Genomic DNA, 11,681 nt, shown 5'->3' on the forward strand with positions numbered 1-11,681 from the left:
GGGCTACTGCATATACTGCTCTCCTGGCCGCTACTGCTGACGTTCCGCGTACTGTATTGTTAACAAACCGTAGCTGTGAGACAACCTTACTTGCCGTAAGCGACCATTTATCGATGTGCGTGCTAAAAGTGAGCCTGCGGTCAAGCCAGACCCCCAGCCAACGCATTGCCTTTGGTGCCTTAACCTCCTGGCCTTGGTGGCAGACTGCTGGGGAGCTTCTGTTCCTTTTTCTGGAGAAGTGCATAACCTCTGTCTTGTCTGGGTCGAAGGAAAAAGCCTCCTGTTGCCCCCATGCTTCCATTGCAGCAATCGCCGCGTTTGCTTTTACAGTGGTCTCTTCTAGACTGTCTCCTGTGAAGAGCATTGCTGTATCGTCTGCGTAGCCATACCTCTCCGTTGCTCCTGGAAGGGAGTAGATAGGGGTGGTGGCTAGGAGATAGAGAATCGGTGATATCGGCGAGCCCTGAGGGAGGCCGCAGGGTAACTCTGCGGGTTCTGTTTTAGCGTCCTGGAATCTAACGAGAGCTTTGCGGTGGGAGACAAAGTGATAGATCCAACAAATCAGGAAATCCGGCCATCCCTGTTGTCGGAGTCGTAGGACTAGCCTATAGGGGAGGATAGCATCAAAGGCCCCTTTTACATCCATTGTGACAAGTGTAGCGACCTTGCCGTTACCTAAGGCACGTTCAACATCGTAGAGAAGTGCAGTGACGATGTCTGTCGCGCTTCTTTTGGGCAGTGCCCCAGCCTGGTTAGGGTGGAGGACCTTGTACTTGACGGCTAGGTAGGCGAGACGGCGGCCAATTATTCATTCTAGGCCTTTAGACAGGCAGGAAAGGAGGGAGATAGGGCGCCACGCGGAGACATCACTAAGGTCTCTCTTATTGAGTTTCGGAATCATTACCACCTCTGCTGTTTTAAAGGCAGTTGGGTGGTATCCTAGGGTGAGGCAAGCGTTATAGAGGAGTGTGGTGACATGCGAAATGCTTGGCCAGATTGCTTGGAGCATTTTTGTTGTAATACCGTCCATTCCAGGAGTAGTATTTCCCGTTTTAAGTAGCGCATCCTGGGCTTCACTGGTTGAGATGTGTGCCGAGAAAGGGATTTGTTGGGTTGGCGAAACTATAGGGGTCCATGGATCTGGGATATCATCTGATACGTCCCGTCTTTCGAGCTTCTCCTTGCGTAGGACATTAGCGCGTTCTAAGTTTGTTGTGTAGACTTCGCTTCCGTGTTGGATTGGCGGAGGTTGTAGCTGTTGCCTTGGCTTTATCCAGCGAGTAATCTGGAATACGTCAGCTGGGTCTGTAATATCTGCAACAATAGTGCGCCAGAAGTTTCGCTTTGCACGGCGGACAATGTGTTTAAAGTAGATCCTAGCGCGTTGAACTTCCTCTCCATGCTGGGTTTCTGTTGTGTATCGAGCAGCGCGAAGATTCTCATGTGCTTCGTTACACTCTTTGCTCCACCAAGGATTCTGTCGGGCTCTCTTTCCTTTACTCAATCGGCCGCAAGCTCTTGCTGCGTCTTGCAGGATTTGTAGGAGTTGTCCAGCAGTATCATCAATATCTTGTCTGGTGCAGATGAACGTTGGTAGCGATAGGGCTGCGCTGGCCACGTGTTTTGTAAATGCCTTGATTTCCTCCGGTAGAGTGACGTGGATTTTTCCCGAAGTCCTAGGGCTGCTCTCGTTGTCTGGAATCTCTGTACTAATCGTGTAATGCAGCGATCCAGTGGTAAGGTGATCTTCCACGGTTGTAGTAGCTGTAGAGATATTAGAGAAGACCAGGTCAATTGTGCTAGATCTTTTGTTTAGCCTTGGCATTGTTGTTGACGTTTCTGGGTCGTTTAGAAGGATTAGGTTGTGTTCTTGTGTCCAATTGAAGATCCTTGTACCATCCTGCGATGCCCTCCGATCTGCCTGCCATAACGGATAAAAGGCGTTCATGTCTCCTGCGACCACACATCGGTTTGGAGGGGCCCATGACTCGATGAGATTCAGCGAAACCTCTTCCTCTGGTCTGTTGTAAATGTTGAGGATTGTGGTTCCGTTCACTTGGACCCAGAGAAGGTCTCGGTGACGTGCTGGGAGAAGTTGTTCAGCTTGGATATTCTTATCTTTCCGCAGGTAGGTTAGTACTCGTGGCCGTGTTATATTATTAGTCCAACTGTCAACGGGGCTAAAACAGAGGAAGCCAAGATGGCGCTGTGTTCTGCAGACCCTTTTCTGTGCGTTGTAAGATGTGTTTGGTTCCTGTATGAGTACTATATTGTAGCCCTCCTGAAAAGCAAGTTGGAGGGCCGCGCAGTGGGCTCCCTCGCCTTTGTCTACGTTTGCTTGGAATATTTTTAGCGTAGTCTTTAGGGGGTTTCTATTTCGCGCGATTCTCATTTACATCCGCGTGTGGTGATGCGTCGTATTTTGCTTGGTGACTGGTCTCGCCTTCTGGCAGCTAGTGGAGGGCTGCTAGGCGGCGAGTGAGTGGCTGAAGTTCGTCTAGGTGTACGTACTCCAATGATTTCTCGGGAGGTGGTTTCACTAGGTGGTTCCAGGGCGGTGGCTTCGCTTGGTGGCTCTATGTCGTCAGTTTGGGGTTGGGGTCGGAACTGCTTTTTAATGGTGAAGTACCGGTCTCTAGTCGTGCTGGTACTGGTTATAGAATTTTGCTTGGTGACTGCGTGCAATGCACCCTTCCCGGTGATATAGGAATAGTGTTTGGGAGTAGCCTGCAAGCTTGGTGTATTGTTGGTGTTTGGTAGGCGAGGCTGTACGGGTTTAGGTAGGACTTCTTCTATACCTTCCTCCTCTGCTTCCTCTGTGTCCTCGACTTCTTCTGCTTCTTCTGTTTCATCTTCATCTATATCCTCTTCTTCCTCTCTCTCTTCTAGTATCTCTCCTCCTCTCTCTTTGCTTTCTGTGTTATATTCTGAGTTTGTTTCTGGGACCTGGGTTGTCTGAATTGGCTCTATGCCGCTCATCTCGGCATCCTGTAGCGGGCGGGCGTCTTCATCACCCTCCTCAGCAAGGGCGGTTTGGTCACTGTCAGTTTGCTGTGTATTGTTCTTTCGTTTAAAGTCTTCTTGTCCTAGTTGCCTGGCGTAAATAAGCTGAGTCTTTGAGAGTTTCTGGAAATTGTCGCGAAGTTTCTGTGGGCGGGCGTAGCAGTTCTCGTAGTTGGCTTTATGTGCGCCATAGCAGTTCGCGCATTTTGTCGTATTATCGCACCTGTCAGCGCTATGCGCATTATCCTTGATACCACAGCGAACACAGACTTTTGCAGCGATACAGCGAGTTGGCGGGTGAAAGTTCCAACAGTGGGTGCACTGAGACAGTTTCTTTGGTTTAGTAAGTTTAAACGAGTAGCCTCCCTGTCCGAGTAACCGGAAGTTGCTTTTCAGCGGCTTAAGGAATGAGATAACTAGTGTTGCTTTGGTTGGATCCTCATTATTGGGCTTTTGTGAGACATGCCATCGTTCTGGCTTTTGCCCTGTTTGGGCTTTAATCTCTTCTCCAATTGTTGTCTCGAAGTCCAGAAGGGTGCCGTCCCAAGAGTGGATAGTCTTAGGGAAGTTCTTGATCAGGTAGGTGTGCCATGGGATTTGTTTCTCTGCAATATCTAGGTCTATACATGGGCCCCATTCGTTCTGCTTCTCTAGAATGAGCTGCTGGATTTTCTCGTTCCGGGCCACAATTGCCCATCCTGTATTTGTTGGTTTGATGTCTTGGATGTCATGGGATGCAATAGCAAGCTTGTCTTTTAGTGCAAGGCGGATCTGTAGGCCCTTCTCGAAGAAGGAGGAGCCATTCTTCAAGCGGAGTAGGACCCTGCGATCGGTGCGATCCGCAATAGTTGTGTTTTGGCGGCGGTGGGGTTGCACGTGCACATCCCCTGGTGCCTGGCGTGAGGCATATTCCGCGATGTTGGCGAAGCTCACCGACTTGTCGGTTCTGGTGTTTTCTTTGGCGGCTATGCCTGTTATCCCCGTTGGCATAGGTTTGTTCTTCTCCGTGGGTGCAATTAGAGCTGCAGTAAGCCGGTTTGCTGGTATTAAGGGTTTCTCTGCGTGGGCAAAGCGGTTCCAGTGTTGGAGGAGGGTGTTCTGGAACCCATTGGCGATATATAGTCCGTATCCTGTGGTGAATTTTCGGGTGCACGCTGTAATCGCCTCTGCGTAAGTTCTAAGGACCTCTGCGCGCACATCTAGTCTCTCTTTTTCCTTTCTGATAATATCTTCAGTCTCCGCTTCTAGATCGAAAGCTAGGGCGGGTGTTTCGGTGGCGTTATGTTCTTCTGCAAGGGCTGAGAATCTGTTGGTTGTGCTGTCTTTGGCTGTATCCGGATTTCTATTGCGACGGTATCCTCTGCTCCTGTGATATGCCGTGGGATTGCGAGTTGGGCTACTGCTAGGTAGAAATGGTTGCAGAGTTACCGGAGGACCTGTCTTCAGGAGCTGCTCGCGAGCTCCAAAATTGAAGTCATCGGGGAAATGCTGGTCACTTCCTGCATGCAGAGCCCTGGCGCTACGCTCTGGCGTGGCTGGATAGGAGGCTACCATTGCCACGGCAGCGCAGCAGCGCTTGGGGTATCTTTGGGAGCTTGGTTTGCTGCAAGAAGTTTATTCTCTACGTCGCTATCTGTCTACAAGGTAGGTACCCCTGTAGATGTAGGAGGAGAGTTGGGGTAGGGTAGAGGAAGCCATTACTCTACATGGGTAGGGTACTCGTGCCACGCCCCACTTTATTTGGAACTCGCGAGCTCGCACCATCTAAAGATGGTGTCACAAAACTTACACCACTGGGCCAAAAGGGAGAACTCCACTTAAGAGGGTGGATTTTCTGCTTCATATTATGTGCGACATGGTGCTCACCACCAAAATAGCCACACCACCAAAATAGCCACACCTCCAATATAGCCACTTTTGCAGACTCTCGGTCAACAATACGCTTCTGCTCAACCAATTCTCAATATTGCGGCTGGAAAAATATGGAATCTAGGATCCAAGAAGCTGTAAATCATATCCGACGTTTTCCTGACGCCAAAATAGCCACTGTGGCGAAGGAATTCGGCGTGCCACGCAATCTACTCCGTTACCGCCTCGAGGGTCGGTCGCCCAAGAATGGCCAGCCTGCGGCCAATACTAAGTTATCGCGTGCAGAAGAGAGTGCGCTATGCCGATACATCGACCGTCTTGACAGAATTAACCTTGCAGTGCGACCAGAGTTTGTTACGGACGCGGCCAACTACATACTCCGCGAGCGGACCTCCCAATCACAGGCTGGCGATCTGCTCCTGGTTGGTCCAAATTGGACCACCCGCTTCCTAACACGACACAAATATAGCAAACGGTTACAGAAGAAGCTTCACGCTGACCGTCAGGCATCGGAAGACCTCAGCCGAGTGGCCGAGTACTTCCAGAAGCTCTCTGATATATGCGAGAGAGAGGGGATATTGCCTGATGACACCTGGAATATGGACGAGACTGGTTTCCGTATCGGCGTTGGTAAAGATCAGTTGATTGTTACCAAGCGAAAGAGAGCCCACTACTTTGGGATTCCTGAAAATAGGGAGTCTGCGACGGCGATCGAGGCCATATCGGCGGGTGGGCAGTACATTCCTGCTTTCTTGATCGTGGCTGGACAAGTTCATATGGCGCAATGGTATACGCAACCAGAATTACACCCAGACACGGCTATCATCCCGACCCCAACCGGCTATACGAACGACCAAGTGGGCTTAGAATGGCTTAAACACTTCGACAAGCACACGGCGAAGAAGACAGTGGGCAAAAAGCGCCTACTAATCCTTGACGGTCATGGCTCACACCACACAAAGGAATTCATTGCGTACTGCGATGCCCACGGTATTGTGCCCTTCGGTTTGCCTCCAAACCTTACCCACTTACTACAACCACTGGATGTTGTGGTCTTCCAGCCATTGAAACACTGCCACGCAAAGGCGCTTGACCTCATGGTTCGAGATGGGCTCGTCAACATCACCAAGATTGAGTTCCTCAGCTGCATTGAAGAGGTCCGTAGACAGGCATTCAAGGAAAGCACGATTCTGACTTCGTTCAAGAAGACTGGAATTTGGCCATTCAACCCACAGCCAGTTCTCAAGATTCTAGAAGAACGCCAAGCAAAGAAGACACCGTCGCCTCCTTCAAGCTCGGGAGGTCTGCATTCATCACCATTTTCGACACCATTGACACTTAGACAGATGAATAAGGTGGCGGACAAGCTAGAGGATTTCCTTGAAGAAGACCAGCACCTGGACCCGGAGTTTGCGCACGATATTGGCCGGTTTATCAGAGGGTCCCTGATAAGACCTACAGAGCTGCTACAGACGAAGAGGGATCTAGGGAGGACGCAATATGCGCAGCGCGTTCAAAAACAACGCAGAGCGATGAAGAATTCACCGCTTCAGTCAGGAGGGGTACTGACAGTGGCCCAGGCTCGGCATATGGTGCGGCAGAGAGAAGAAGACGCAGTTGCTAAGGCGAGGAAGCTGGTGCAAGCTGCGGATCAGAAGGCAATTAAGGTGGTTAAACGGGGGATATTTGAAGCGGCCAAAGTAGCACGTAAATGGAGGACGTCTGGGAAGTTAAAACCAGCTATAGTGTACGAGTCTGGGTTATTTCCTAGAGCGTTAAAGAGATTCTAAGATTGAGAGTCTGCAAAAGTGGCTATATTGGTGGTGTGGCTGTTTTGGTGGTGAGCACCATCTTTAGATGGTGCGAGCTCGCGAGTTCCAAATAAAGTGGGGCGTGGCACGAGTAGAGGGGTGGGGAATTCTCCTCTACTCTCAATGCCCAAGTATGGCTGACCCATCCGCCTTTAGAGTTGATTTACGACTAGACTAAAAAATACAATCCGTACCCAGCCTAGCGTACAGTGGTTTATAACCAACTTTTAGGCGGCTATGCGGCGTTCCACTACCTTTCACTTCCAGATAATAAGCCGTTCCGGCCAGAACTGCTTCCTCCGTCTGCTCTAGGGAGCTACATCTTGCTGACAGTCCTAAGGATTATTTTGTATCCATGTACTTGTCAGACCTTTCCCGGCCCTCCTCTGCTTCTGTATACCAATAATCACTCGTTCGCGTGGCTATCGCGTTCCGTGGACAGAGCTGGCTCTCTTGTCCTCCTAGTTCTCTTGGCTGTTTGTACTGCTATTTGCGGGCTGCTGAGTTCTGCAATGCCCGCTAGAAGAACCCTGTTTGGAATGCGATATTTGAGTGCCGATGTGACCATAAGTGTATGAGTGGTATGATTTGCGGTATGCTCGGTGCTGTGTTTCGGGTCACGTTCAACCCGCCTCCGCTTAAGCGTTATTACAGCAAATTGACGCGTCTGAACACGTCAATTGAAGTAAAGGTTTGCGTGGAGACGGCTAACTGTGTGAGTTCTGCAATCTAACGCGACCTCAAAGATACGTCCTGAGCTGTTGGTGGTGTTGGTATCAGTTTTGTGTAAGCATATGTGGCGTTGAGCTTGACTATGTTGAATGGCTCGACTCTGCGAAGTACCTGTCTTCTAGTGTAGTATGTTTGACCATATCGTCACTTCTGTCCCGCGTGCTAGTATACTTTGCCAGTCGTAGAAACCGTAAACTGTTGTCGGGCAAGAAAATGAAGTGACCAAGTTCACTTTTCATCGAAGGGCGTATATGGGACGGGGCATCACTCCCTTCATATACTGTGGCTGTGAATCCAGGGCCTCGGAGATCTAGGTGACTCCTCTGTCAAGATCAACTCACTCACTCGAATCAAGTGTCGGATAAAGCTGTTGACTTGGGCAGCCCTGGGGCTGAATTATTGAACAATAACAGTGAAGTGCCGATACACAGCGGAGTCATTGTGTACCAGGGGCACAAGATCACAAGATTAAACTAGAAATGTTCCGGAAGGCCAAGATTCGAGTCAAGAGCTGGCTGTGGGCGAGGCGGAGCTGTACTAAGTAAGGTGGAACGAGTCAGGTCCAGGCAAAAAAGCAAAATCAATGGCCAGCCAAATGAAGATCTCCTGGTTGTCAAGCCCTACAGCTTGGGACACGCTTGCAGATCGGCATTAAATGGCGCTGTTTCAATTTTCCCAGAGATGAAGGTTTCGCAGGGTCGCGCTGCTTGCCGCTACCAAGAACTCAGGAAAGTCAAGAGGAGAGTCTCTGCTCTCTCTGTTTAAATCTCTCTTGTTTTAGACTTACCGGCTTGCTTAAACCTCGCGAAACGACTCAGCCATCCAAGCAAGGCGAGGCCCGTCATGATACCAAATTTGTAACGGTTCTAATCATCCAAAACACTCAGACAAAAGACGAAATGCCCGCAAAGAATTCCCTCTGCGTCAGGTTTACCACGCCGACCCGATATCAAGAGCAGCCATTGACAAGGCTCGAGCCCACTACACTGGATAGCCACGTGGACCATCCATAAATGGTCCATCTCTATTAAATCCATCTTGTCGGCGCTCAGATTACATAATATCCATTACATTCGTGCTTGAAATGAATGTAATATTATTATGTTATGTTATGTGTATTTTCCGTCCAGCGGCCATGGGCCGCTCAGGTCCCCTAAAACGGGGCACAGGACGTGCTAGGCTAGTGACTAATCTACAAACTACGGGTCCTGTCCTGGGACGCGACTCCATCGAAACGTAAACAGAGCACCATCTAGCATTGCATCAGCTCAAAGGCGCTCACAGTCTATACTGATACCCGTCAGCGGGATGTGCAGGTGAAGTTTTGGTAAACCGGAGGTCTACAGTAACCAGGGGTGGCATGCGCGGACAAAAGGTGTTGGTGCCACCTTCCGCCAAGGCAGCCAGTGAGTGAAAAACAAAGGAAAAGTTGGCATGGCCATGCCTGGTAGAAAGCGTCGCCTAGTGGCGAAGGCAAATCCTCTCGAAAAAGGAGCTTTCCTTCGCCAGCTTGACGAATTTGTCGAAGTCTTTGCCTATTGCTCGGTTGATGACCGCGGTCGGTGAGGGTGCGAGCCTCATCCGATGACGCGGTTGGATCTTCCTGCAATAGAAGAGGTGCGTGGGCGCCTTCCGTCGACCACAGCTACATGTCAGTTGTGCGTCGTCGTGGTTGAATCTTTCATGATAGTCAGCAAAGTCCCCATGATGGGTTCTCGCCGCAAGTAGGTGATGGAGGGTTGTGCGTGGAAGAGATAACTCCTGTGGGCAGCCACGAGGGAATTGAAGATTCAAAGACTTATACTTGTCAGGGGCAGAAGCATCCCACCGGGCTTGGACTACGTCTTTGGACCGCTGTTTAGCGGTTCTACGCAAGAAGGCCAGTGTTGGAACGGCATCTACGGGCCCTGGTCGCGAGCAGCCTGCTTTCGCCAGCGCGTCAGCCTGCTCGTTTCCGGGTATCTTGGAATGCCCAGGTATCCAGCGGACTTCAGTCTGTCTGTGAGTCTTGGCCAAGGCTTGGAAAGTGAGGAAAATTCGTTGTGAGGAGTCTGAGGGGTGGCCCCGGAGACATCTGGCGGCTGCAATGTTATCAAGGCAAACAAAGATCTTTTGTGAGGCAGATTGGGGTAGTCTCAGCGCGGCCTTCAGGCCTTCAAGTGCCCCTTTGGCCTCAGCATCGAACACCTCAGCAGGGCCAAGGCGTCCTGCGCCTTGGCAGATGGAATGGTCGCGTTGGTGAACGGTGTAGCCGTACCCGGCCGCACCCTTCTCGGTCAGTGAGCCGTCTGAGTATACAACTAGAGTCGACGGAGAGATGGATTGGAGCCACTCGTCAAAGTCTTCGGCAGAGTCTGCTTTGGATGCAGTTTGTAGCGGCTGCTGTGTCTCAAAGTTGTATCTACGCGGGAACAGTACAGGGCGTAGGCAATTTGCGAGCAGTCTATCCGTCCTTCTGAGTCGAGTTGGGAAGGCTTTGGGTTGATGCTGGTACTTCAACTTAATGCTCTTGACGATGGGCGGCGGTGTCACCTCGGCGGTGCGTGTAGCTAGGGGATGTTCTTTGTCCAAGGATTTCATACGAGCAGAGAAACGTAGTCGTTTCGCCTCGAGCAGCTGAAGAATCGGCGGTATGCCGCTTTCCCGGTGCAGAATTGTGATTGGTGTCGTCTTCCAAGTCGGGAGGATAGAGCGGATGGCTTGTTTGATGGCCTTGCTCATCTTCTTTACAAGTTGTTGGATTCTGGACGGTCCTTCTTTCGATGGCCGTCTCCAGCGCGGGCTCCGTGTGCCCGGGTACCAGGCTTCAGTTCCGTATAGCAGGACTGGTTCGACACAGGCTCTAACAGCCCTTTGTACAGCGCTCGGCAAAGGACCACGTCGTGTATTGCCTAAGCTCCGCAGGTGGCAAGCCACCGCCTGGGCCATGGCTGTCCACTTCTCAACATGAGTCTTGAATGTTAATTTGCTGTCAAGCCAGATTCCCAACCAGCGCATGGCCTTTTCCGGGTGCTTTACCGCGTCGCCGTGCCAGATGGGCGGCAAGGCTTCCCCCGTCTTCAATGAAAAGTGCATAACTTCTGTTTTGTCCGGGTCAAATGAGACGCCGTTGGCGGCGCCCCAATCCACGAGCTCTTGAATATACGCCGATGCTTTTCTGGCTGTCTCTCCCACAGTGTTCCCCGTGCAGAGAATTGCTGTATCGTCTGCGTAGCCGAACCGTCGCTCGGGTTCGCCCAAGCGATAAACCGGCTCCGTGTACAACAGAAACAAGATCGGGGATACAGGCGACCCTTGTGGAAAGCCACACTGCAGTGGCGTCGTCGGTGTGGTGATGTCTTGATACCTGACCCTGGCGGAACGGCCGCTCATGAACGAGCCTGCCCATCGTGCGAGATTGTCGGGCCAGCCCTGTTGGCGGAGTCGCAAAACAAGGCGGTTGCAGAGAGCCGAGTCGAACGCTCCTTGAATGTCAGCAGTGACCAGTGTGGCCACTTGTCCGCGTGCGAGTGCCTCTTCGATGTCGTGAACCACTGCTGCGACCAGGTCAACAGCCGATCTTTTCGGGAGAGCCCCAGCCTGCTGAGGGTGGAGGACCCCGTAGTTTATCGATGCCCATGCTAAGTCGGCGAGCGATAAGACGCTCGAGACCTTTCCCAAGACAGGAGAGGAGCGAGATGGGGCGCCATGCCCTTGGCTTTGAAAGGTTTCTTCTCCCCAATTTAGGGATCATGACTACTTCTGCTTCTCGAAAGGCTTTCGGGTGGTGGCCTGCCGCGAGACAACCCTCGTAGAGGCGTCGGACGTGGTCTCCTATGATGTCCCATACTGCTTGTAGCAGCTTGACCGTGATGTTGTCAGCTCCTGGTGACGTGTTGCCCGTCTTGATAGTAGCATCCTCCACTTCCTGGAGTGTGATTTCTTGGCCAAAAGGTATCGCACGAGACGGACTGACTGGAATCCATGGATCAGGAATGTCATCTGCTGCCGTGCGGCGCTCGAGCGTGCAGCGTCTCAGAGCGTTTGCTTTGTCGATTTGAGTTTCGTACACAACGTCACCAACCTGAAGCGGTGGTGGTTGGAAGGCTCCCGGAGCCTTGAGCCATCGGACTGCCTTGAAGACTGATGCGCTGTCCGAAAATCCGTCAATGAGGTTGCGCCAGTACTGACGCTTTGCACGGCGAACCACATGTTGGAGCTCTTTTCTTGCAAGTTGTACGTCCCGATTGAAACCCAGTGGGAAAATCCTCCTGATAGCCCGGTACC

The 11,681-nt window shown here is 51.4% G+C and overlaps 2 protein-coding genes across 2 annotated transcripts; one reads left to right on the top strand and one right to left on the bottom strand.

Annotated features, from left to right (window-relative positions):
• Window positions 1-30: 30 nt before the first annotated feature.
• On the bottom strand, window positions 31-4,557 carry VFPPC_17223 (reverse transcriptase; the record flags this gene model as incomplete). Its single annotated transcript, XM_018294963.1, has 4 exons — window positions 31-51; window positions 95-780; window positions 832-2,337; window positions 2,403-4,557. 4 exons carry the CDS (start codon window positions 4,555-4,557, stop codon window positions 31-33), a joined length of 4,368 nt encoding a protein of 1,455 aa, XP_018135637.1.
• A 428-nt stretch (window positions 4,558-4,985) lies between these two features.
• Window positions 4,986-6,662, top strand: VFPPC_12015 (DDE superfamily endonuclease; the record flags this gene model as incomplete). Its single annotated transcript, XM_018290026.1, has 1 exon — window positions 4,986-6,662. One exon carries the CDS (start codon window positions 4,986-4,988, stop codon window positions 6,660-6,662), a length of 1,677 nt encoding a protein of 558 aa, XP_018135636.1.
• Window positions 6,663-11,681: the final 5,019 nt, after the last annotated feature.

Source organism: Pochonia chlamydosporia (genome assembly GCF_001653235.2).
Source record: "Pochonia chlamydosporia 170 chromosome Unknown PCv3seq00038, whole genome shotgun sequence".
NCBI lineage: Eukaryota > Fungi > Ascomycota > Sordariomycetes > Hypocreales > Clavicipitaceae > Pochonia > Pochonia chlamydosporia.